Below are 25,515 nucleotides of genomic sequence, written 5' to 3' on the forward strand. Positions count from 1 at the left end.
AGATACTCGTGTAACTCATGTAGCATGTAGTTTAAGTACATTTTGAACTGTACTGACGTGTAACCTAAAACAGCTCTATGTGATACTGATATGCTGTTCTACTACATGATGAAAGGGAATATTTCATTCGACCAGAGAGGTACTTTCCCCATCCTTTATTCATTATCTATCATAACAAAGGAAGGTTGATTTTGCAATTACGCCTTCTTTGATAATACCATTTCCACTACGACTACTGACGTTATCATCCATCCATCATTTTATACTAAATCACACAATTCATTTGTATTTAAGGTAATCCTATCTCCCTATCAGGGATACATACACATATAAATACATATGGATCATCGATTTTTCCAACAAGATGTCAAATCATCAACATCAGCATCAGCATCAACGAAACTTATCCTTCACTGCCCAAGGGGTGAACCAATCGATGAAAAGCGATAAATCACTTGTATCCTCCGGATGGATAACTACCAATACTTCTTCATGGGCCAGTACGAGGGGGTTGTCAGGAACTATCGGTCCTGATAGACCGCCTTTGGCTTGGGCGGGAGTAAGACATCAATTGAGGGAGGATAATGAGCTGGTTGAGGTTGATGATAGGGGAAGTGGGGGAGGTGAGTTGACTCTACTTCAAGCCTCCCTTTTTATTTATTTTTTCGTTGAGGGTTTCACTCAAATTGCATCAAGGTCAGTGACGAGAGCTGATACTGTTGTTTTTGTGACATCTCCAATAGCTGGTCATTGTAGCCAAGCTGTACTTATCACATGTTTACATCTATCCCATGAGATGGGTCTGAGAGATGTAGGTCAATATGCCTGGACGACACCCTCGGTCAAAGATCCAATGGGAAGTATGATGAAGATTATGAAACGTGCGTTTATGCTTCACTTCAATAGTGAAGTTTCTACTTCGCTGACCTATCAAGATAGAATATTCACAGCAGATCAGAGGTCCATCTAAACATTCTACATTGGATTGCAGGACCGTAAGTTCTTTTCTTAATTCGATTAACCCTTCCATGTATCCTGCTTCTTCAATACCCTGATCACGACTTCTCCACTCTTAGGTCCCCGACCCTTCCAAATTGGTCATCCAGCATCATCTACAACGAGCTCGTCAACAAGCAGGTCCAAACAACTACGTCGCAGTCATCTACAATGGTCATGGGATACAGGAACCACCGACCGAACAAGGCGAACTATGGTGTTATGATAGAGGGTTCGACGAGTGTTTGCAAAATGGTGGAGGACCTACCGAGTGGGTCCTACATTCTTCTTCAACTACTTCGCTATCGATTTCTTCATTTGACTGATCGTGCACGTGAACAGATACATCCCCATCATGCTATTTGATGTACTAGCTTGGGCCGGCTCTTCAACATGTTACGTATGGGATGTATCATTCTCTGGACGGTTCATCAAAGCTGCTTTGACCGAAGCTGAAGAAATCGACAACCAGTTCAAAGCCGCTGCCGCTCAAACCCCTCAAATTGCCGAAATCCATCCACCAGTCTACTCAAGACGTCAAATTCATTTCGCATCTTGTGGACCTAATCAGACAGTTCCTAGAATCAACGGAATGCCAGATGATCTATTTACAGCATGCTTGACTAATCCACTACGAATCGCATTGTTATATCATAATCTACAGACTTTTCCATTGACTAAAGGAGACGGTTCAAGTTCAAGTTCAAGTTATATACCTCGAAATTCAGAATATATGATACTCCTTTGGGAAAATATGTCATCAAATTTGAAAGATCGATTATCGTACGAACTTTTGTCGATTATACATACGATTGCATGGCAGACATTGAATGGGAGTGATTATCAGAAATTATTTGGTAAATCAGGTGATTTAGTCAACAACCTTTCGTCTGGATTTATACTTTCTCAAAGAGTATTCAGCTCTTACAGGGTTAATCCGGAAAGTACACCTACTATACCCAGCTCGACTGGACATACTTTATGGACTACTTGGGATTTAATATTGGATAATCTATTTGAACAACTACCCAAGTATTTCGATGAAGGTGTGATCGACAATTCGTGGGAGAAGAATTTGAAATTAGTTTCTTTCATGCAAGATCAATTGGAATCAATCTCAACTGCTACTACCTTATCATCCGAATCCTCTGGATCCAATGGATCCACTGGATCCTCCGGATCGGGATCGACTGTGACCAAAAATGGGATAGGTATGACACCTTCATTAAGTAGATTGCCTATCATTTGCGCTGCTGCCATGACCAAGCAATTCCGTCTTCAAGCTTGTCAAGCTCTCGATTCATGTTTGAGAATATTGGATATAAGAGGCTTAGCACATGCAGTCCAAGGTGGAGCTTTGGACGTAGCTGCCAAATTATTAGCTCTGGAAGATCCTCAAATTAAAAATCATTTGATATCAATATGGTCTTCACTTGTACGATACGATTTAGCCGTATTGGCTTTGGCTAAAGAAGGTCTCACGTCAGAGAAACTCACATCCGTACCGTCGGTAAAGTTCTTTTTGGGTGCATTAGAAGAGAATCTAGTCAAAGATGTCAATGTGAATGGTAAAGGGGCTGAGGAAAATATGCTTGAAGAAGATGAAAGGATAAATTTAATTATTCAAACTGCCGCTGTACTGAGTACGATTGCGAATTTCGTTAGTGGGCGAAAAGCACCGAGATTCGTCATTAAGAATTTGAGTATGTCTGGGATTATGCTGAAGAGCGATAGGGAATTGATGAAACAGTGGGGAGCACTTTTGATCGCTGAAGTATTAGGTAGTCTGGATCAACCTGAAGACGGACAAAGTGATTTAGGACACGATAAAGGATTGATTGATGGGTTAAAGATGAATTTGATGGAGATGATCGGATCGAATACGGTCGAAACTAGAGCAACTGCCATATACGCTTTATCAAGATGGATACCTAACTCCGAGGGGGCGATTGAAAAAGAGAGATTACAATTGGAGATGAAACCGGCTTTAGAGATTGTAAAGGTCCTATTGAACCACTCGGAAGATGAGGGATCACCATTAGTAAGAAGGGAATTGGCCAGAATGTACATTAGGATGTTGGAGGTGGCGGATGGATTTGCGGAATTGGCGATCTGGATATCGATCTTGCAATCTACCGTGGAGTTCATACCTCACATGAGGAAAGAGGTTGAAGAGACTATTGTTAATACTGGAAGAGGTCTCGGGATAACGAAGGATCAATTGGAAGTAATGAAGACCTTACAACGGGTATTTCAGGCCGCAAAGCGATTCGAAAATGATCCCGATAATCATGTCAACAAGATTGTAGATAACCCCTTGGATGCTATATTGAACAAACTACGCAAACATGAGGTCGAGCAACAGAAACATTGGAAACCAATTTCGACGTTGGTTTTGAACGGTGTTAGAGCGGATGATGGTATGAAATGGACAGAAGAATTGTTGAAGATAGTCATAGAATCAAAAGATCATTTGATCACGAATTGGCATAAAATTAAAAGTGACAAGGAAGGTAAAGTGGAAGATCACGATGAGGACAAGGTGAAGAAAGGGAAAGATAAGCGTAAGAGGCTCGACAACGAGCTATTCGAAAGGACGAAAGCGGTCTTACAATCTTACTTAGCGGTGAGTCTCACATTCGTGTGTTTCCCATCGTGGATAGAGTGCTATGCACTCATCAATCTGTCTTTCTCATGGCATTGAAGCTAACATCTGAGCTCTTGCTCTGGCTGTTCAATAGGCCGGAAGAAGACCCGACCTGATTCCTGATAAGGTGCTGACCTCGCAAAGTGGCGATTCAAGAGAAAGGACATGGACGTTGAGACACCGAGTACTAGAAGACAGTATGGTCGTAGCTGAACAACAGGGTAAGTTGAACAAAAAGAAAAAGGAGCGTGCTCTATCTCGAGTGATGCAGTATGCTGATTTGTATTTTGAACGAAACATACTGTATTCCAGTCGGTCTACCTTGGAAATGGGCCATGAAAAATATCTCTGCACCTGATCCATGGACGAACATGACTTTCCATTCGTTCCATAGTACTGTCATGTCCTGTAATAGCAGTCACGATCTTCTGTGAGAATTTACCATCCATATAGAGTAGGAGCAAAATGCTGATCGGTTTTAATTGTAGATTATGGGACTGGTCAACTTCACGTAAGACTGGCCACGTTCATCTTGACTTACCTTCGACCGAAGCGATTTCATCTGCTAGGTTCGTGAATGAACTGCACGAGCAGACTGTCATTTTAGCTGAAATAAGTCAGTGGAAACTTCTTCTATCACACTTCATATGGGTTGAAAGTCTTCCATTCTCCCTGCCATGCCCGGTTCGTTCAAATGAGGTGAGCTAATGAGTAGATTCAACAACGAATCTTGTGCTGCAGCCAATGGAGATATACATATCCTAGCGGGGCCACAAGATCCATCAAAGATCAAACCTATTGCGAATTTCCGAGCATTAGACTTATCTTCACCTAAGATCGGGTATGATATGGCATATCAAAGGCGATTGATCACTACGTGGTATAGGTCCAGTGGACTATTATGTGTAGGCGGTAGTAGCGATAAGATCAACGTCTGGGATTGTCCAGCTGAGCGATGTGTTCGGGTGAGTATGTGGCACTGCTTTCGTCAATTACGCGTCCGTCAATTCAGTGACGATGATGATGGTCAATAAATACATTGTTGACCTGATTTCTTTCCACAGGCGCTGAACACAGAATCCGCCGCTCCTATAACAACCCTGATTACCGAACCTGTATCTGGCAATTTGATATTCGCAGGTCAAGCAGATGGTCAAATCAAATTATTCGATCTCAGACAGTCAAGGAAAACAGCTCTGATATCATGGGGAGGTGATTCATCCTCGGATCTGGATCATGGAAGGATGACGAGAGAGGCTGAGAGCAGAAAGGCGATTAATAAGATTGGAGTGGTTCTGGGTGAAAGTAAGAACATCTCTTCTGCTTGGTGAGTTGATCTTGATACACTTTCATCATAATACTATCCGGCCGTCAGAAGACTACACCCATCTGAAGTACGTGGTCAACTAACATATACAACGTGTACTGCTATTATTCCATACATATGCAGTGCAAACGGGATGGTCAACACCTACGATCTCCGGACACTCTCCTCACCTGTCGAATCAATCCTATCCCACCCTAATGGAATTTCCTACGCCTCTTTCCAAGCTCATTCAGGTCTCTTATCGACCATCTCCAATCTACACCCTACCACACATGGTATTCCTTCAGCAGATTTCGCTTTACATCGTACGACCCAAGGACACCTCTCACCCGTTACAGCCGAAACCATCTCTTTCGGTAATCAACCTTCTGAGACGCTCAGCGGGTACTTCAAACCTTATACTGTTATTCATCCCCTCCGACCATTCCTGGGTATAGGTTTTGGGCATACATATTATCTCAGAGGGTGTGGGGTAGGGAAAGGAGATGATACGGATTCAGGAAGTTTTACCTTTATAAAAGCTCAGGCTACCAATTTAATATGAAACAATAACTATATGTATCGCAGGTCCGCTCTGGTCTCCATGTATACGAGACAATAATGCATTGACGAAAGTTACACGTTTATACAATTAGGGTAATTGAAAGGTATCAAATGACTGATGGGATAATAAGGTACTGTCGATGTATAGGAATGATTGACAGTTACAATATAGAAGCGAATAAGGTGAAAGATCGCATGTATGCAGAGATGTGGTCTACACAGAATCAAAAAAACATGAGTGGTAATCACAGAAAAAGAGAAAAGAGTCATGAGATGCGAAGTTACAGAAAGAAAACTACCATGTCGAATTTACAAATTCGTGTAGGTTAAAGGGTTTCCCATTCGACTGTTTGAAGTACTATATATATAGTACACCAGGATCAGAGTGGTCAGCATCGTGATCATATGGTGGATTTGGTATCAAAGAGAAAGAAGGTGGCAGAGTGAAATCAGTATGACACACCTCTTCCAAATGTTCTCTACCTTTCTGATCCGTACCGTGACTACCCAAGCCCAAATCATCAGTCATCGATATTGGTCTCGGATCGATGCCATGATCATTCATCAACTTGTACAGTAACGTTGTCCGTCTTGCGTAATTTTCCAGAGCAGATTGAGTAGGTTTATTCTGCGATTCTGCGGATCAAGGGAGTATACAGGATGATCAGCACACTATCGTAAGGAATATCCAGAGATGGAGTGATGAACTCAAACTCACTAAGTATAGCTGCGTTTACCATCTCACTGAGTCTTATCCTCCTCTTCTGATCTAAAAATCCACTCAAAATGCTATTCTCAGGATTGGAATAAGCGAACAGCGCTCCGGCATCATTAATCTCCTTCAGGAATATCGCACGTATCTCCGGTGAAAGACGTTTAGCCTCGGTATGCAAACCTTGTGCGGCACTCAGAGCATTCGTCAGATTTATACTGCTCGTCGAACCGGTGAGTGAACCGGCGGATGACGAAGGTGAGGAACCACCAAGAGAGGATGGATTAAGGGGACGAAAATGTTCGATGAATTCTTGAATTTGTAGATTCAATTTGATATGTGCCGGATCGGTGGATCGAGGTAGTACTGGAATAGAGTGATTCGAAGGACCCGGACCTGGGCTCAGACTGGTATATCGACTGGAATGAAATGCATTCCCACTTCCATTGGTGATTGGAGAAAGGGACTCGTTGAGAACGGATGGGAAATGAGTGTTAAGTAGGTCGACCGACTTGGAGATGGACCCATTGAGAATGTGATCCAGGATAGCTACATTAGTATAGGGCATAATGTCAGTTTTAAGTCGATCCCGAATGATCTAAGCTAGATCAGTTGTTTCAGGTGGTATGGAACTCCGAAGTGGAAAAGAATGACTGTCACCTTCCCCAGATGAGGAAGTTGAATCACTTACCTCGCCTCTTCTCAATCCCTTCCAAATCACCCTCATCAAACTCCACCCCTTTCCTCTTCACAGGCGATTTACCAGCTTTCTTGTCCGATACTCCTAATCCAACTTCCAATTCGTCATCGTCATCGCGATCGATGTCCATACTATCCTCGTCATCATTGTCTATATCCCCATCACCATTCTGTTCTTCTTTCTTGCCATTACAATCTCCATCCCTGTATCTGAGTCTCGTTTGGGACAAGATCCGGGCGGTAGAGGAGTAGGCGGATGTTTCGATGTAATTGAGGATGACGTCGTGCTATCAATGATGAACAGGAAGGTTAGCAGGATATCAATTTAGCGATAGAAATGGGAGAAAGGTCATGGAGGGTCCTGCTAGTCTAGGATATTGAGAGTAGAAAGAACAGGAAATAGAGTCTGGGATGGATGTAAGGACTTACTAAAGAGTACATGTCAAGGGATGAGGATGATGATGAAGAAGAAGAGGAACTTCCGTTCATCTTGAGAGGGTAAGTGATTAAGCGGCCTGGAAGTGTAGTATAGGAGGTGGTGGTTCCTAGAGTGAAAGTCCTGGTCGTGATGTGCTTGTAAGCTGCTATGTGAATCTGAGATGATATTCGAACGATGAACCGGTGATGATGTGCTGGATGGAATGGACTGTTCTTATCTGTTGCTGCTGGTTGCGACTTAGCCGGTTATGAGTACGAGTAGTTGTGCTAACCTCAATCGCGTGAGAGCATCATCTCACTTAGCTTCCCACTTGACCTCCACATCGTGTGTCCATCATTTACTTGTGCCTACGCCATACCCCAAAGTCAACCACGATTCATAATCAGAATACATATTATATATGTGTATATGATGAATTTGGCTCTATCCATTCCGCTCCTTCCAAGATCCGAGCAATTCCGTTCTTCCGTTTCTGCCTTCTATCAGTACTCCTCATATTTCAGCACAAATATATCAATTTAAGCATTCAATTTCTGAGCCACACTGTTCAATAACTGGGCCACATCGTCCACTTCCTTCTGTGCAAGACTAGATGAATGATCAATGGTGATCGCCTCGGTGATGGATGGGAAGGTAGTTGCGCCGTATCCCAACCATAGACCTGGGGCGGTGATCTTATGTTTGTACCATTCTCGGTCCTATACGCCATACCACACAAGTCAGCTATGTATCAAACGGCGCTCACACCCCTCCACATGGCGACAAATACTGGATAGCTTTTTGGATGATGATGATGATGAAGCTAGAAAATCAAGAGTGAAACTCACTTTCAATCCTTCTTCAGAGATAAAACCATATTCGAAATGTTGTAACTTCTTATTAACCACTCTTATTTCTTTCAAAACCTCTTTGATCTCTTTCAACTTATGAGGCGAGGGTAGCTTGGGGATGGGCAAGTGGGGAATGGGAAGTTTGATACCCTCAACATCCACATCTTTTTTGTGATGATCACATCCTTTACCAAATATCCTGGACACAAAGGATGGTCCGTTGTGTCCGAATTTAGGTTTAGGTAATAGCTTTCTGAGTTTCTCGATCAGTTCCTTCTTCTCCTTGTCTAATTTGATCGAAGCTTTTCCGACCGATTCGATGGATAATGCAAGTGCCTCGAAGTTGATCGACCCATCAAGTGACAAAGAGGAGGAATTGGCTATTACTTGAACCCTATATCGAAGTCAGCTTCCCGTAGTTTCTGCACGTGCAGTGTGTTCAGTAGCTAGACTTACTTCTCAAGGTAGTACTGCAGGTCACGAGCGTATTGAGTTGTGTTCAACGGTAAGATCAAGGTATCAGCCAGTCTCAATGCTACACAAGAAGGTCAGCTGGACCTGCGCGCAGATTTTTCACATAGAAACTTTAGCTCACTCAATAGACCGATCACTTTAGCAGCATCGGTATGCCTGTGGAATCCAACATCGCCGTATCTAAAAAAAAGTTATACCAGTATGAGTGAAAGTCTATCGTTAATGGAAATCCAAGGATATTTGAAGGGTAAGATAGGAACTTACTTAGCTTGCCAGGTGTGAGAATCGTATATCGAATGATAATGGTAAACAGGATCCTTAGGACCACCTTAAATTCAAAGCGATTAGCTAGATCTTCTTGGTTGCGGTCGAGGAAGCTAACCTTTATATCCCAAATCACTAGAAGCAATCTGCGATATCTCTTCATACATCAGCTAGATTCTTCAACGATGATTAGGAAATAAGCTTACACCGTATCTCTGTAAGAAAGGCGTATAATCTGATCCGGATCTGTAATCACGACATCAGCATGTGAACGTTGTTATCATTACATATGAAAGAATGAATTCACCCCAAAGCACCAATTCCAGAACCACCGGCAATAGTCGAGGTCTCGAGTTGCTCTTCGCCTGAATTAGCAGCACTGAACTCATCCCAGTTACCGCCGTCATTTCGAGTATCGTAGACGGATCTTTCGGGGTCAGAGCTGAAATTGATCTCTTCAGCGGCAGCTTTTAGGGCTAACGCTATCGACTACTCAAACACTTTGTTAACTTCATCCTTTTTAACAAACATTTGGGGTCAAGGTCAACATACAGGCGAAGCAGAAGCGTGGAAGTTGGTTCCAGAAGCTGATCCGTCGATATTGAGGTAGGCGACGGCTACCATCAACCACGAAAACTGTTAGTCATCCTGACTCTGTCCCCACTGCAATCAACATACCATTGTCGACCAACCAATCACCGAAATCCTCGGCCCATTCTACCGATCCTACCAAGCCGTACTCCTCCGCGTCCCAGCTGGTTAAGATGATCGTTCGAAGTGGTTTCCAGCCTTTCTTCAGGAGTGCTCCTAATCCTCGGACTACCTCATACTGAGAGACTGTCCCGGAATTGGGGTCAGATGCACCCAAAACCCAAGCTACAAAGTGGGAATGTCAGCTTGCGATGCTTCAGATAAAAACACACTGGTAAAGCTGACTAACCATCTCGGTGGTTACCTAATATTATCACCTCATCGGTGATATGACCTGGAATTACAGCCATAGTATCTGAAATCATCACCGCATATCAGCACATAGTACATGCTTTGAGATTTGGTAAGATAGGACGAGGTTAACTTACTCCAGATAGGTAATACCCTATCGTTCATCTCGTTAACGAGATGTAAGTCGACATCGCTTGGACCAATATAATAATCAACGCCATGGTATTCCAATCCACCAGTAAAGTCAGAGCCTAATTCAGAGGCATGAATACCTTTTCCTTCCAAAGCTTTCAAGAGCGGTATTACATCTTCATAGGATAAAGGCAATCTACGATTTTTGCATGAGCCGTATAGGTACATAGTGAATAAAGAGACACACTCACGATGGTATAGAAGGTTGACTTCCACTTTCGACTCTGGTAGCGTTCTTATAAGCGGGTTCACCTGGTGTACTTGGATCTCCGGGATATTTAGATAACTGTTTTGAAGCAGGTTGTATCAGCTTTTTGAAGTCGACGATATGAGAAGAGCTGACTGACGAATTGGACACTACCCCTTTGAACGCTACTCGGCTATCGCATTATACAAAGGAAAGTTAGCTTAGTTCGCAGAATTAAAGGAATAGTGATCAGCTCACTTGTCGAGCAGGTCCATCAGGATAGGCTTCGTATCCATTTGCTTCGATGATCTCACCATCATCTCCGGGATCAGTGAAGACGATCACTCCAGCTGCACCAGCTTCTTGAGCGGCTGTTACAGTTAACTTAACTGTCAGCGATATCGAGCGTTACGTGCGATGAGAGCGCTTACCTTTAACCTTGAGACCTCTGAATGAGCCACCATATTTAGTCAAGACTATCTTCCCATTGAAATCGACACCTTAAATTATTATACAGTATCAGCTTGGTAGCTACCTCTTCGGGTGGTTCAACAGGTGATACTGACCTTTCTCTTGCAATAGATCGAAATCCTTCTTTCTTCCATATCCAGCATAGACGTATTTCGCCTTTACGTCTCCACTAGCAGACAGACCATGGAAGACTGGGACTTCATCTCGTAGTTGAGAATCAGGATCACCGTCGACTATATCTTCTCTCAATTTCGCTTTGATTGGTGGGTCAGTAAGGAGAGTGACGGAGGCATGGACGGGGGTATTGAGGATCGGGTAGTACTGTTAACAGGTTTTGAGGTAAGTTACACACTCTTATCGCTTGGGCTCTCCCTCTAGCTCGCTCGTCATCTTTCTCCGCCTCTCTGCCCCTTCGCCTTCGTTTACCACCGTATTCTCCAGCGTTTCCTCTCCTATTGCTCCTTCCCCTTTTGATCCTCCCTAAATTTCCTGAATCCAGCATCCAACTATGGACAGATTGTAACAGGAGAGAAACACATACCGTATCGACCCAAACACCCAACTTGTCCGCGCCATTTCTGATCCTACTTTGCGACTCTGCCGATCCAGCTTCGTACACAAATTCATTCGCGCCCGAAACCCTCAAGCCAAGTTCCTTCTCCCATTCGTTCTTGAGTGCGAGCGCTGAGTAGAGGTCATAGCCTGAACCAGCTGGATGGGGGTATGAAGTGTATCTCTCTGACGCTCTGTTCCCACCAACAAGGGTCAATACCAATACCTTTAACTCGGATGATGTTTAACAATCGTAGAAAGGTGACTTACGCCGCGGCACTGTCGTTACTTGGAACAGACAAAAAGATCTTCTCAGCTTTTTTAGGTGAGATATGTCCATGAGGATGATGAGGGTGTTTATGATGATGATGATCATGATGTTTCTCAGGTCGAGGAAGGGAGAATTTCATTCCCTTCGTAGCGATACCATGCCAGTATGAATTGAGTGGACCGTCATTTTTAGTGATGAAAGCTTCGTTCTGTCCATGTTGAGCTCCAAATAAGTTGGAACTGTAGAGACTGAGATATAGTATGATACCAAACAAGGCGGACAGTCGGATGATTTGGGTGGTTTTCCGTTTCGACGATTGCTTATCGACAGTCGATGTTGTAGGTCTAGGGAGCTGAGCGTCAAGCCCAAGCTGGGCAGCGTCTTTCTCGTTCAGCTTCATCTTCTTCTTCTGGATTCAATCTGGATGAGATCGCAGGAACAACATGCAGTATGATGTCTCTCGATCTCTCCATGAAGAATCTGTGTGATCTGGTGGGCACATTGTGCTTTCATCCCCCATCCCATATCACATCATTGATCCCTTTCGGACTTGACCGATCCGCGAGTAAGCTCGTGGCATCCACATGGTTAAACACGATTGTTTGGTTCCTTGCCTGTCGCCTGGCTACTAACCTAAAATCCAGAGTATCACTCCTACTGCAATTTAAATGCATTAATATGAAATACATGTTCTATATAGCTCTGCATGTCGCCACTCATATCCATAACTTTTCAGCAGCAGCAAATATGTCGTCCATGATCATATCCTCAGAAGAGTCCTTCGACTTGGACACAGATGAAGCCCAAGGTCGATATAGCATCGTCCTTGTTCAACATGGTGTCGAGGAATGTGTATACTACGAAGCGCCGGGAGATATACAATCATATAGAGCAGAACTGCTTGCTAGCAAGGCCTACCTGGCTTGTTACATACCCGTACTGGGACATGTGAGTGTCAATTCCATCGCACCCTCTGTAATCTTCCTCTTCTCAATCAGCCCTTGATCCCTTGCCATGTTACTGTACAGTCTAGTCGCAAATCTCCATATGATCTTTCCAGCTCAATGCACTTCGAGCCTTCTACAGGAGAGAGTAATCAGCTGCATAGATCACTTGTTGCCAAATTACATGATTGTGCTCAGGAACTCAAGGAAGCGCGATTCAGATTTACGAGAAAAGTCGACTTGATCCATATCATACGGCGGCACTTGAAAGATGTTATGGAAGATATAGGCGGTGAATATGCTTTGTGCACACAGTAAGCCTTGTCTCCGACCGATCGAAACGAACAACAAAATGAGATCAGATCAACAGAAGCGGCGTAATTGACGATGTTCTGAAGACCGCAGGTACCGGTTGACGAGGAAATCCTGAGTTTGTTAGACCTCTGGCAGCTATTTCCAGTGATGTGTGATTGGGTCGTCGGTCTTGACCCAAAGAACAGTAAGATTGGAAAGGACGAGGTATCGGAGCCTTTGGAAGAGGATCCTCCTATATATGTCAGCTCCAGAATAGAAGAGGTCATCTGTAACATCAGTGGATGTAAGTCGTAATCTTACAGTATTTGATCAATTACTGATTTATGGAAAAATCCTAAGATTAGTGATCTTTTCAACCTGGTATCCATTCATTCTTGTCAATGTCCAGCGCGGAAGGGATATGTTGGACAAAACCCGATTAGAGAATCATACAGCCAAGAGAGTAGCTTTGCAATGTCTTCTACATCTTCGGCAGCAGGCTCAACGAGCAGATCCAGTTAATTGTTCACCACCTTCTTCAGTGATTAGAAGGGTCTATGGCATTCGCGTGATATCAAATATTTGGGAGATAGACATGATGGTCTTACAGAATGACAAATTTGTCAGTAATTACCACCATCATCTCCGACCCCCACGGACCTAGACTGACTGGTTTCTGTTTGTGGAATGTACCGTACTATACAGGTGACTGTGCCATTATGGACAGGTGATATGACTGATCCAACGGCAATGCTGGAATTCACCTGCATCTTACTGAAGATCAAAGAAGGGAAAAAGGAAAGACACCTGATGGTCGATCATTGGTTATGATGCTTACGAAATCAATACAAACCCCTCGCTGGTCGAAATAAGGATGTCAGCCAACTGGATCATCCTCGAGATTTGCATCCTTGTGATGGATCGACTCGGAGAGAGTCCCATGATCATTTAACATCTTCTACATATCTGCGAACAAACGTCGACCGACGGATTCAAACACTGCCATTGTCAGAGCCTGGTGAAAGTGGTTGGGATACACATGACGAGGGGGGATGATCGTCCAAGAAATACACAGTACAAATCGGATTGTGTAATATGCCACATGACGTGATATCATGTGTTCGGTCATGTCCGTGCGTCGCATCATTTATTTGGTAGTTACCGTACTGGGGTATATAACCTCGTTCCCATCCTCATCTTTCTCTTTTCCTTCTCTTCACTTCTCAACTTTCACCTCTTTACCAGCCCCTTCTCCTCTCACCTCCACTTCACCATGTCAACATCCGAGAAAGGGGAACAACTCCCCCTCGTCCAAACCTCCTCCCCTCAACCACCTCCTCGACACAAATCCAAAGTCCGAACCGCCCTCAAACACATTATCCCTCTATCCCTGGTCATCATCTACTACTCATTCATCGCACCGCTCTCTCTCAGCTCAATCACACCATACTCCCAAGTCGAAGTGGCAGCCAAGGAAAGCGCAAGATGTCCGGCCCAACCTCCAGTCATAAACATTGGTAACGATTGGGATGTAGTAAACGATCATGAGTATGCCTCCCTAGCTACCAAAAGACTTTCAAGAGCAGTACAAATCAACACTGAATCGTATGATAACTTCCCCAAGAATGCTAGTGATTCCATCTTCGACAAACATTATGAATTCTCTCATTATCTCTCATATGAATATTCCAAATTGTTCAAAGATCCAATCAAATACGAAAATGTAAATGTCCATGGACACTTGTTTACGTGGGAAGGTAAAAACAAGAATCTCAAACCGATCTTATTGATGGCTCATACAGATACTGTACCGGTCTTACCTGCTACATTGGATCAATGGAGCTACCCACCTTTCGAAGGTAAAGTTACGGTCAACGCGACCAAAGAAACTCCCGGTACTTGGATTTGGGGTAGGGGTGTAAGTGATTGTAAGAATACTTTATTGGCTATATATGGATCACTGGAAAGATTAGTTACGGAGGGATATGAACCTGAAAGAACTATTATTGTAGCTAATGGATTTGATGAAGAGGTGAGTCCGATGTCTCGACGTCTATATGATATGGGACTGAGCTGACGTGAGATTTGCAAACTACAGATTGGAGGTTCTAGAGGATCAGGACATATCTCTGAGGTACTTCTCAAGCGATACGGACCTGATGGCATCGCCTTCCTTGTCGATGAGGGATTCACCGGAATCTCGAATGATTACGGTGCGACTGTCGCAAGCTTCGGTATGGCCGAGAAAGGATCGGTAAACGTCAACGTCAAGGTGGAGACTTTAGGTGGACATTCAAGTGTTCCCCCTCCTCATACAGCTAGTAAGTTCAGGTGGTCAATGTTGCGAGACACCATCACTGACTGGATCTCACTCCTAAAGTCGGAATCATCTCCCTTCTCCTCGCTGAACTTGAAGCACACCCATTCAAACCTACTTTATCCCCCCAATCACCTTTCCTCAAATCTCTCAACTGTTTAGCAGACTACGCTCCTGAATTCCCTAAATCGATCAAACATGAACTCAAAGATCCTAGACAGTGGGACCAGCTTGCTCAGCAATTAGCAAAGAAGGATAGGGTTTTGAACAGTTTCCTAGCGACCACTCAGGCTATCGACTTGATCAATGGCGGGGTCAAAGTAAATGCTTTACCTGAGGTCGTAGATGGTGAGTTTCTCTTTAGCATACGGGATCCGGACAAACTCACTGGTTGAGCAATCATGTAGCCACTGTCAACTACCGAATCTCATTCACCTCTTCAGTCAACGAAACTCTTTCTCACGTCGCTCAGGTACTGAAACCCCTCGCAAGGAAGCTCGGTTATACCATCTCGGCATTTGATGAACCACACCCTTCTCATCACGAGAATTCCACTTCTCATATCACGTTGAGTGTACCTGGTGGATTGAGCCTGGAACCCGCACCCATCACTTCTGATCGAACCAAATCATTCGCCCTACTCGGTGGAACCGCTAAAGCAGTATTTGGTAATGATACCATCGCTTCTCCTTCAGGAATGTTCGGTAAGTCACTCTTCTCGGGACATTTTTTCCCACAGGAAATGGAGATCTAAGCTGATAGCATCGGATCACATAGCAAACACCGACACAAGATGGTTCTGGAACCTCACTTCTGATCTCTATAGATTTACACCTACATTGATTACTGAGAACCTCAATCAACACACTGTCAATGAGGTGAGTTGACTGTAATCTTTATGATACACATGTCAGAATAAGAAGATAGAAGCTGATTTTCATATGTGTGATAAATAGCGAATCAGCCTTGAGGGTCATTTGAACGCTACTCGATACTTCTACAAGCTATTGAGAAACCTTGAAGGATGGGACGCCGAGTAGGGATTGGAGTCTGGACGTCAAAGGATGTAATTTTCCTCTTTTTATATTTCATGTAGCGGTATATCATTGAAAGACGGAAGAATCCAATCGAGGGGAGCAAGCGATAGAAAAAAGTATAATAAGGCAAATCCAATATAATATATATAACTCATGTTATGTCATTCATGTCTTTCTGAATACACTTCGTATGTCTGAATTCTTCTATCAACATATGAAATTTGTCTACTTTAACATAACACTGTATACTTCCACTTTCTATCTCTTACTTCTTTCCGTTCAACCCACCTCTATCAGCAAAGGACTTCTCACCTGCCAACCTGATTGCCCAAGTCTACACAGCAAGTCAGCATATCATACGACTTCCCAATGGTCTAGTTGAAGAGGGAGCGGAGAAACTCACAAACTCATAAGTCTTGATGGCATCCTCATAAGGTGAAAGAATAACTGATTTATCGGCTTTACCATCAATCACATCTATGATCGCTTCGATTTCAGTCAGGTAGCAGTCGTCCTATAATTAGGAAATCAAAATTATAAGTTGACACAAATTGAGGTGAAGACATCAAGCAGAGTGTGGACTTACATCGGTGAATATCGTTCTCACTACATGTATTTACAGAAATGCCAAATGAACATCTCCCATCTTTGTAGTATTGTTAAAGCACGAGTCACTCACCTTCCTCTGTTGTACCGGGTTTCCTAACATACAACCTCGGTGAAGTACCATAAGGATCAACCAATCTGAACTTCCAGCCGTCTGCTAAAATCATTAATTCACAATCGTAATCACCCTCTACAAAATAGCAAATAACGTTAGCCAGTTAACTCTATACCAATATATTTGATTTGTACGTACCGTGTAAAACGACAGCATGTAAGAGACTTCCCGTAGCACCATTCTCATACCTCCAAGTGGAACTTGTGATTCTTGGAATTCGATCTTCAGGTTTGACCAGGTTCTCTTCGTCGAACCTCAGAATCGAAAGTTTACCTGCTGGGTCGGTATGTTCGACAGTGTTGGTATGCACGGAGTCGAGTAACACGGGAGGTGTAAGGTATCGGGTCAAATCACCTAGTAGTGAGTTATGTCAATAAACACTTTAAGTGACATATTTTTTGTTGACGTTTTTGATCTGGGAGTGAACGTACATATATGGGTAGCTTGGGTTACGATAGCTGATATAGTATAACAATACGTCAGTTGGAGCTATACTGTACACGATGTTGCTATAACCAACTCACGTCCTGGTTCTCGGGATTTACTCCAGTATCCATAGAAGTCCTTGGCAGCGAAATCACTACACGCATATCCAGTATGTCAGTCTGTTTATTGAGTCAATTATAGCGATGCGGTACTTACTAGGCAAACAAGTACGAAGCTTGAGTATGCATGACAGTCAAATTATTCTCATCGATAAGTTTCCTGTGTGAGTGAAACGTCGATAAGCTGATAGCGTCTTATAGGATATTGCACTTGAAAGAAACTTACTTGATTTCTCGAGCAGCTAATTTACGACATTTCCCGTATCAGCTTTCCTTCCATTTGCCTTCGGTTGAAAGCTACACCTCGACATACCTTTAAGATATCTCAACATGTATCCTACAGAAGTGACATTACCATTTTCCTTCAATTTCTTTCCAACAGCTTCGACCTCCTTGAAATCCTCTACATCGCTAATGGGCTTTTCGATGAATAACCCTACTTTGGGGAAATATCGTAAAAGTTCAAGTTCGTTATCGTGATTGGGTTGAGTGGATCCTCGTGAGTTGGCTTGGAATCCCAATATGGCGAGACTATATTGTCAAAGTCGGATCATGAGTCAGGAGGGGTACAAGATCTCCATGTTAAGAATTAATAGCTCACTGAGGGGTATCATCACCTTTCAAACCTTCTCCAGCTTCTTTGATACTTCCGAACACCTTTGTGTTCTCATATCCATGTTTGACATTTGCATCGGCCCGTTTGATGGTTAAGACTGAGTTGGCTCGGTCTTTGTTCAAGTCGACTAGACCGACTACATTCAGTCGTGAGCCGAGTTTTCTATGGATCCATTCGGTCAGCACAGGAGATCCATGAGGTATGAATAAGATACGCACTGCTCTAATCTCTTTGACTACTCATTGACGTCAGTGTACAATGTCAGCTATACTGTCTCACATAGGATGGAATATAGTACGGACATGATTCCATGGTCCTTCGGTTGTTCCTATACGACCAAGAGGTTCATCGTAAGTATATAGTCCTAGCTGAGATGATGTTACATAGATAACTGGACTGACTGGACTGAGTACTTACCAAAGTTGATGGGTCCAGCACCCAAGAGCAAAACGTTGAATCTGTCTGACATGATTGACTGAATATGAATCAGATGTGGATACTGATTGGAACGATGGGAGGCAGTATCACATATTAGACTACATGTTGACCTCGTATATATACCTCAGCTGACCACACTGTGGTGTTTGCTACTCGTAAATCGGAAGATGATCGGTCGTTGCAGTTATCTTATCATTCCGATTATTCACCTCGTATTCACCTGCTTACCCACTCCTCATCTGCCACACGTACTACCGGATGCCGTAACTCCGGATCGATTCACTGGAATCACGTGTATGAGTAGGTACTCGAGTAGCTAATGTTCCCCTCCCTCCTGTTGGAATGGTTGAATGGGTGGCTCAATTAAATAACCAGGAAAGTAAGGAAATAAAGGGATCCGAGCTGAGAGTCCAGTGGTCACGAACAAAGAAAGACAAAAGATGCAGACATCAATTCATCATTGCAACTCATTCAATCAATCAATCAATCAACATTACTTCATCTTCACACTCTCTTCTTCTCGATATCACATAACCTCGACCCCATCCTCACTCCTCGGTACTACTTTACCACCCGTCGATCTTTCATCAGTCCCTCTTTCGTCCATCAGGAGATCAACAATCAATACCAGTCGAATCGTCCCTTCACTTCATCAAATATAGATAGGATCCCATCATGTCCAAGGTGAGTACGCGTCTTCGAGCTGAACTGTCCCTTCAGGCTTACTGACAGCAAGCTGACATGTTCTGGCTGCTTCAGGCTCAATTCTTGCGCGAGTACAAGCTGGTAGTTGTCGGCGGAGGTGGTGAGTTGATCGTTTCTTCATCAACCATGAGGAATCTTGAGGGTCCGTGCGTGGGATAAAAAGCACAAGTCCTTTGATCAGAGAGAGATGGACGGTGTAGCATGATCATTTGCACCGGGAAGGTCATCATCTTCTTGTCTTGTCAAGCATCCCTCGATGATCGCTTCGATTAGACATCAACCCGTCATTTTAGTCGACCCTTGTCCTTTCCATATCATTCATCGCTCGAACCCCTTGTACAAGTTAACACTGATTCGTGTCTCGTATGATCGCTATAGGTGTCGGTAAATCAGCATTGACCATCCAGTTCATCCAGTCCCATGTAAGTTCACCTCTCACACATTCACATTCACATCCTATCCTTAATTCCAATGCAGTAGATGGGTTGACTGATCTTACGCTTTGATCTGCAGTTCGTCGACGAGTGAGTTTAACAGAACTGGCGTGTACCCTGGCGTCATACTAGCTTGTGTAAGGGAGGTTCGTGCTGATTTAGGATTTTGTATCGATGTGATAAAGGTATGATCCAACGATTGGTGAGCTTCTACTTTAGTGTATACGCACATCACTTAGCTGACGATATACCCTGTAAAATGTAGAGGACTCGTACAGAAAACAATGTATAATCGATGAAGAGGTGGCTTTACTCGATGTGCTTGATACTGCAGGACAAGAGGAGTATGGTGCGATGAGGGAGCAATATATGAGAACTGGTATGTTAGCTCCTTGCTTACCTCTTGCACTCCAAGCTGATCGTCCTGTACTTGATATTCAGGCGAGGGTTTCCTCTTGGTCTATTCAATCACCTCGCGGAGTTCGTTCGAGGAGGTGTCAACTTTCCATCAACAGATCTTGAGAGTGAGCTCGATCTCGCGTTGCATTAGCAACTGCAAAAGAAAATCAAGCTGACATCGAATCTTCTGGTGCAGGTGAAAGACAAGGATTATTTCCCTGTCGTCGTAGTGGCCAATAAGTGTGATCTGGAGTATGAGCGACAAGTGCAACCACATGGTGAGTTGAGAAGATCGCTTTTTCGACGACATTCGCGGATCTAGCAACTGACTGTCTTACTTTCCCAGAGGGTCGAGATCTTGCTAAGAGATTCAACGCACAATGTATCGAGACTTCAGCCAAGCAACGTGTAAATGTAGATGAAGCTTTCATTGCTGTTGTCAGAGCTATCAGGAGGTATCAGAAGGTGAGTTTGACTATCTCATTTGACATCCCATGTACATCTCAACACAATGCGTCTTCGCAAATTTGCTGTGCTTTGTGGCGTAGCGACTGATCTGACATGCTATTCATCTATAGGAATCTGGTCCACCCCAAGCGACTAGTGCACCTGGTAAATCAGCTGCTGGCGGAGTAGGCGGTCGTGCCGATCAGAAAGACGATCAAGTAGATAAAGGATGTTGTGGGGGATGTGTCGTACTTTAAACAGAGTACGCGTATCATTACACTAGGATCTGCTTACTTTCCGTTACTGCTATTTGTTTTCCTGTATTTGTTCTACACATACCCCTTATTCAAGCGATTACCAAAAGATACATAGATATCGATTCTATTAGATCAATCAGCGCAAGGAGAGAGAAGAGGATGATCTTGAATATATTGTCTTTTAGCATAATTTTGTATATACATTTTTTTCCATTCCTAGGTATATATGGGTACGGGTACATAGGTTTCCTCGAGATGAGTGTTTTCTCAACGATATGCGATAAATGAGAATATACCAGAGAAAGACAAAATGTAGAGGGGCGAAGTGATTATTGGATTCAACAATCGATAAACCGATAAATTGATAAATCAGTCGACTGCAGATAAGATCCTTCGGATGTCTCCAAGTGCGACTGTTCTTCATCTCATTTGCATTCTACTCGTACAGCAAATACATCACATCACGACTTTGCTCTTCGATATACCATCTATCAGGCTTCCTATCATGTCATTCAGATTCTCATCCCTGTCCATAGAGCCAATCGCTGGTCCCAGTAGACGATCATTGACCATACGTAAATATGCGACTCAGCCGAATGGACAGAATTCGAATATGAGTGATATGATAAATAGGAGGGCCATCTCATCAGCATGGAGAGGTATGTACTGATTGTTCTAGCCCTATCTCATCCTATCCTTGTATTTCTTGGTTCACAATAGTACGATATCCCCTTGAGATCTTTCGGGCGATCAAGTAGCATGATTTACTTACTGATCAATCACTATTTCCATATAGCATTATCACCTAATCAGAAATTGATATTCGGCGGTCTAGTAGCCCTTGGAGCTTATTTCGAATATTCTTTATTGGATAGATACGTATTGGGACCCATCAAGTTGCGGAAAGAGGAAGAGAGGAGGATCAAGGCGGAGCAGAATATGGGAATTGAAAAAGCAGAAGGTCATAAAGAGGTTTTCTTAGGTGAGTGAAGTCATATATATCATAATAAACTTGATGGAGTGTGTCGATTGGGTATTTGCGATATGATAGAGGAGAATATACTGGACGGTTTACCCTATGCCCCTCTTTCTTTCCAAAACTCTTCCGTCATAGAGGATGTTTTACTGTTATGAACGGAGGATGAGCTGTTGGCTGATCTCATCATGAATGTATCTCAGAATCATCATAAAGAAAACTTCGATAAGACATCATTCATTCTCATTCACATCTTTCACATTTCGCATAACATATAGAACATTGTAACAATGCATGTCTTATGAACCAATATAAAGAACCCTGATATACCACACAAAACTTCATCACCTCAATCATCCCCCGCATTCGTTTCTATATAATAACTAGGCAACAAATTACTACCCATCGTACCCATCGTATTTGTATATCCTCTTCTTCCCGCACCGTGTCCCCTTCCAGCAACGGAATGGTATGTCCTTCTGGATGATTCTCTCTCTACCATTTCGGGTCGAGTCGAAGACGCCATCGCAGACGGTGTGATTGTAGAAGCAGAAGTGTATAAATTGGTATTTGGATTTGGATCTGGGTTGACGAACGACACGTTTGTGTTAATCGGAGGTACGTTCCTATATTGATTTATCCCTCCCCCTTGGGGACCTTGGAGACCTTGGGGGATCTCACGTATAGGTTGAATACCTAATTTCCTTAATCCATCTTCATAAGTGACTACAACCAAATCATCATTGGTCTTTTCTTCCATATCTACCTTTTCTTTATCCTTATTAGATGATTGCCAAGGTGAATGTATCAACCCTATACCGCCTTTCTTCAATTTATGTCCATTCTTTCCCCCGCTGGCGGTAGAAGGAGTAACCAGCGTAGTATGTCCAGTAGATGGTGAAGGTTGTATTGTAGTTGGTATAGGTGTAGGTGTATTTCGACCCGCCATTCCTTTGGATGAAGATCCAGCAGAATATGGATAATTCATGTATGGATTATGATCATTCCCTCCATGATCATATCCATATCCATTACCACCACCATATCCATACTGGTCGCGAGATTCATGTATAGGCGTGGTAGATGCTGAAGAGGATGTTCGACATGATTTGGTGAGTTTGTATAGGGCGTAGAAGATTATGAGAAGGACAGCGAGGGATGCTAAGCAGATGGCTACGATTTCGACTATGATAATGAATTAGATATATAATTAGCTTGTTCTGGTTAGGTTGACAGTGTAAGGTAGACTACTTACTTGGCTCAAGTTTGAAAGCCATCTTAATTTAGATCAAATGAGATTCGACCAGGTCCCAGACCCTTTCTAGCCCTCTGAATTGCTGAACGATGGGGGATGGTCGTATTTCCGATGGTATTTATCTGAGCTCGATGAAATGAAAATTCAGTGAGGGTGATTCGTTAACGTAGATGTTGACGACCGGATGGGATAGTATGAATTTGGTGATATGGTTGAGTATGATTGATGGGACACTGCTTCGACCTGGATAGACACTACAGTATGGGGGTGTGAACATTTGAAACCGAAATGTTTTCTTCCCTTTCTTCTAGGATATGACGAATAAAAAGTGTCCTTGATCGTAATGATAGCTGACAACCTTAAGAGATGTGAGATAAATTGCGAATGATGTCGAGTCGGAACCGATGAGAGCAGATACCAACCCAGATGAAGATGATAACGTGAGAGTACCTTATAGACACTTAACAAAGAGAAACAAAGCGCTACATCCATACCACCATCTCTATCACCAAACCCAGTAGAATGACCATTCCTAGTGATAATCCCACTCCTTTTCACTGAGCGTTTCCGAGATCAAAGGAAACTTTCAATCTTTTTCCACTATGGGTCATGATGCATAATGATATTATCAAGGGGTTAGTTATTCAAAGGATTGTGAGTGGTTACTTGACACAGGCTTGTCCCATCTCACATCTTAAATAGGCCGGATACTTAGATACTTCAGATTACTATAGTTCAGTACGTTAGATTACAGTACTTAATCTGCCTAAAGGACTACCTTTATCATTATGTTTCCTGTTCGGATGTTTGATTCTTTCGCACAGAGAACAAAGGATTATCAGTAGCTTGAGGTTTTGATGACAGCCATTCTTCCCGATATCATCGACTCCGATAGCTTAGCTGAGGTGTCGGTCTATCTTTCATGATGAGAATTTCATTTTAGCTTCTATCTTGATCCCTTATTTCAGTAAAGCCCAATCTATTCCGTAAAATGATACATTTTATATGAAAAGACTACTTAACCTTTACTCTGCGCAACAATGCAATTGTCCATATTGTTCTGACATATATCCTTATTCCTTTTATTCCTCGGTGTGTATCACAGCATTTGCAGTTACTACCATACGCCTAATATTTCCATCTTTCATATACCATCTAAAGTACAGCAGCTGCACCAACTACAACAGCACCGAGCATAGTACCGACCACACCGAACGTGGCGTAAGGGATCGACATCTCACCTGCGGAGGACGAGCCGCTGGAAGCTGCTGAAGAAGAGGATGAAGTTGAGGTGGAAGTGGTATTTGGTGCAGTGGCTAAAAATACATCACAGTATCATATCAGCATCGAGTCAATGGTGGAGGAGTTGAGGAGAGAGGTGAACTCACTACCAAATGAAGAGCCGCACTGTTGTGTCAGAGCTTGACCAAACGAGGAATCACCGATTGACGAGTTAGCCTGTTTGGCTTCGTAGTAGATACTATAAACTCTTTCTATCAGCCAAACAAACGAACAAGACAAGACAGTATGGGCCAGGCCGGCTCGGGAAGGGATGGACTTACCCTGATACACAGCCAGTACAGAGTGATCCAGAGGACAAAACAGATTCCAAACCCGATAAAGTCGAACTATCGCCTGATAAGATGGAAGTGAGGTAATTGACAGTAATGGACTGTCCAGTAGCATTTTGAACGGTAGTCAAAGCGTCGGTTACACAGTAAGTATCGGTCCTGTTTCATGTAATATGGATGTTAGACGTCGAGCGATCGATCGGTTTCGTCATTATAAAATGAGTGAACTCACGTAGAATTCTTTGAACAACCCGCCGCGTAGATTTCATTGTAATTACCCAACAACCCTACGAGCCCTTGGATCTCAATTGCGTCTGTTCCGCCAGCCGAATAGTCAGATGAACAAGCTGAATTGACAGATGATTGAGCAGATGTCAAAGTTGAATTATCACATGTTGGTGTGGAGGATGAACAGAGTGAACCGAGGTAGGTGTTAATTGTAGAAGTTATTGAGTCGTTTGACTAGACAGCCAAGCCAAGCCAAATTATCAGCTCCGATGAGTAGATATATTGATAGGGACGATCGGCCGAACTCACACTACCACTCAAGACTGGTAACAAGCTTGTTAACTGAAGACATGATCCTAGATCACCTAGAGCTAGAGAGGCGAGTTGGGTGGTACAGCCTCTATGGAAGCCATCGGATCAGTGATGATCGTTATAGGAGTGGGCAAGAGTCTTGATACTTACGATGACAGTCTATGGGGTATAGTAATGACAAGCGATAGGATCAGTATATTTCGTTTCGTCAGATTCAATCGATACACTCACGCCGCCGCATAAGAAGTGGAAGCCGCAATAGCGATGAGAGCAGATCGGGCGTGCATTGTTGTTGATACTGGTGTTTTCGTTCGGGGTTGTGTGGTACGAGATTCAGTGGCGAAGTGCGATAGGGTGAACAGATGCAATTCAAGATTTGATGCTTTGAGATGTTATATCTTCAAGCTAGACCATGCAGATGCACAATTGAATCAAAAGTCAATGCTGTGTCATGTACTATTGTAGGAATGGGA

At 43.2% G+C, this 25,515-nt stretch overlaps 10 protein-coding genes across 10 annotated transcripts; 5 read left to right on the forward strand and 5 right to left on the reverse strand.

The window, feature by feature from the left end:
- Positions 1–364: 364 nt before the first annotated feature.
- On the forward strand, positions 365–5,514 carry V865_001047 (uncharacterized protein; the record flags this gene model as incomplete). The annotated part of the gene is made up of 11 exons (XM_066224873.1): positions 365–623; positions 744–881; positions 940–995; positions 1,077–1,267; positions 1,339–3,622; positions 3,738–3,864; positions 3,956–4,073; positions 4,132–4,259; positions 4,385–4,608; positions 4,708–4,970; positions 5,094–5,514. 11 exons carry the CDS (start codon positions 365–367, stop codon positions 5,512–5,514), a joined length of 4,209 nt encoding a protein of 1,402 aa, XP_066080970.1.
- Positions 5,515–5,808: 294 nt separating this feature from the next.
- On the reverse strand, positions 5,809–7,413 carry V865_001048 (uncharacterized protein; the record flags this gene model as incomplete). Its single annotated transcript, XM_066224874.1, has 5 exons — positions 5,809–5,871; positions 5,977–6,149; positions 6,232–6,774; positions 6,917–7,211; positions 7,354–7,413. The coding sequence occupies 5 exons, from the start codon at positions 7,411–7,413 to the stop codon at positions 5,809–5,811; spliced, it is 1,134 nt and encodes a 377-aa protein (XP_066080971.1).
- Positions 7,414–7,881: 468 nt separating this feature from the next.
- On the reverse strand, positions 7,882–11,946 carry V865_001049 (uncharacterized protein; the record flags this gene model as incomplete). Its single annotated transcript, XM_066224875.1, has 19 exons — positions 7,882–8,061; positions 8,191–8,587; positions 8,650–8,728; positions 8,789–8,847; positions 8,932–8,995; positions 9,050–9,077; positions 9,138–9,177; positions 9,239–9,420; positions 9,484–9,548; positions 9,610–9,807; positions 9,872–9,937; positions 10,011–10,201; positions 10,257–10,351; positions 10,413–10,445; positions 10,511–10,623; positions 10,684–10,752; positions 10,819–11,044; positions 11,265–11,469; positions 11,546–11,946. The coding sequence occupies 19 exons, from the start codon at positions 11,944–11,946 to the stop codon at positions 7,882–7,884; spliced, it is 2,691 nt and encodes an 896-aa protein (XP_066080972.1).
- Positions 11,947–12,293: 347 nt separating this feature from the next.
- On the forward strand, positions 12,294–13,099 carry V865_001050 (uncharacterized protein; the record flags this gene model as incomplete). Its single annotated transcript, XM_066224876.1, has 3 exons — positions 12,294–12,494; positions 12,575–12,804; positions 12,889–13,099. 3 exons carry the CDS (start codon positions 12,294–12,296, stop codon positions 13,097–13,099), a joined length of 642 nt encoding a protein of 213 aa, XP_066080973.1.
- Positions 13,100–14,057: 958 nt separating this feature from the next.
- On the forward strand, positions 14,058–16,141 carry V865_001051 (uncharacterized protein; the record flags this gene model as incomplete). Its single annotated transcript, XM_066224877.1, has 6 exons — positions 14,058–14,816; positions 14,883–15,105; positions 15,165–15,449; positions 15,509–15,805; positions 15,879–15,979; positions 16,058–16,141. The coding sequence occupies 6 exons, from the start codon at positions 14,058–14,060 to the stop codon at positions 16,139–16,141; spliced, it is 1,749 nt and encodes a 582-aa protein (XP_066080974.1).
- Positions 16,142–16,403: 262 nt separating this feature from the next.
- On the reverse strand, positions 16,404–18,489 carry V865_001052 (uncharacterized protein; the record flags this gene model as incomplete). The annotated part of the gene is made up of 13 exons (XM_066224878.1): positions 16,404–16,472; positions 16,542–16,652; positions 16,725–16,744; positions 16,818–16,934; positions 16,998–17,213; positions 17,291–17,317; positions 17,384–17,439; positions 17,502–17,564; positions 17,708–17,935; positions 18,006–18,182; positions 18,239–18,255; positions 18,323–18,348; positions 18,438–18,489. 13 exons carry the CDS (start codon positions 18,487–18,489, stop codon positions 16,404–16,406), a joined length of 1,179 nt encoding a protein of 392 aa, XP_066080975.1.
- A 644-nt stretch (positions 18,490–19,133) lies between these two features.
- V865_001053 (Ras-like protein) lies at positions 19,134–20,700 on the forward strand (the record flags this gene model as incomplete). Its single annotated transcript, XM_066224879.1, has 10 exons — positions 19,134–19,142; positions 19,218–19,263; positions 19,542–19,585; positions 19,677–19,687; positions 19,783–19,799; positions 19,863–19,976; positions 20,039–20,121; positions 20,193–20,274; positions 20,343–20,461; positions 20,575–20,700. 10 exons carry the CDS (start codon positions 19,134–19,136, stop codon positions 20,698–20,700), a joined length of 651 nt encoding a protein of 216 aa, XP_066080976.1.
- Positions 20,701–21,205: 505 nt separating this feature from the next.
- On the forward strand, positions 21,206–21,834 carry V865_001054 (uncharacterized protein; the record flags this gene model as incomplete). The annotated part of the gene is made up of 3 exons (XM_066224880.1): positions 21,206–21,359; positions 21,497–21,682; positions 21,752–21,834. The coding sequence occupies 3 exons, from the start codon at positions 21,206–21,208 to the stop codon at positions 21,832–21,834; spliced, it is 423 nt and encodes a 140-aa protein (XP_066080977.1).
- Positions 21,835–22,025: 191 nt separating this feature from the next.
- V865_001055 (uncharacterized protein) lies at positions 22,026–22,953 on the reverse strand (the record flags this gene model as incomplete). The annotated part of the gene is made up of 2 exons (XM_066224881.1): positions 22,026–22,861; positions 22,932–22,953. The coding sequence occupies 2 exons, from the start codon at positions 22,951–22,953 to the stop codon at positions 22,026–22,028; spliced, it is 858 nt and encodes a 285-aa protein (XP_066080978.1).
- Positions 22,954–24,086: 1,133 nt separating this feature from the next.
- Positions 24,087–25,329, reverse strand: V865_001056 (uncharacterized protein; the record flags this gene model as incomplete). The annotated part of the gene is made up of 6 exons (XM_066224882.1): positions 24,087–24,247; positions 24,320–24,411; positions 24,494–24,661; positions 24,735–24,964; positions 25,040–25,130; positions 25,274–25,329. The coding sequence occupies 6 exons, from the start codon at positions 25,327–25,329 to the stop codon at positions 24,087–24,089; spliced, it is 798 nt and encodes a 265-aa protein (XP_066080979.1).
- Between the last annotated feature and the right edge of the window lie 186 nt (positions 25,330–25,515).

The sequence above is a fragment of the Kwoniella europaea genome, chromosome 1, assembly GCF_036810445.1.
Source record: "Kwoniella europaea PYCC6329 chromosome 1, complete sequence".
Lineage (NCBI taxonomy): Eukaryota > Fungi > Basidiomycota > Tremellomycetes > Tremellales > Cryptococcaceae > Kwoniella > Kwoniella europaea.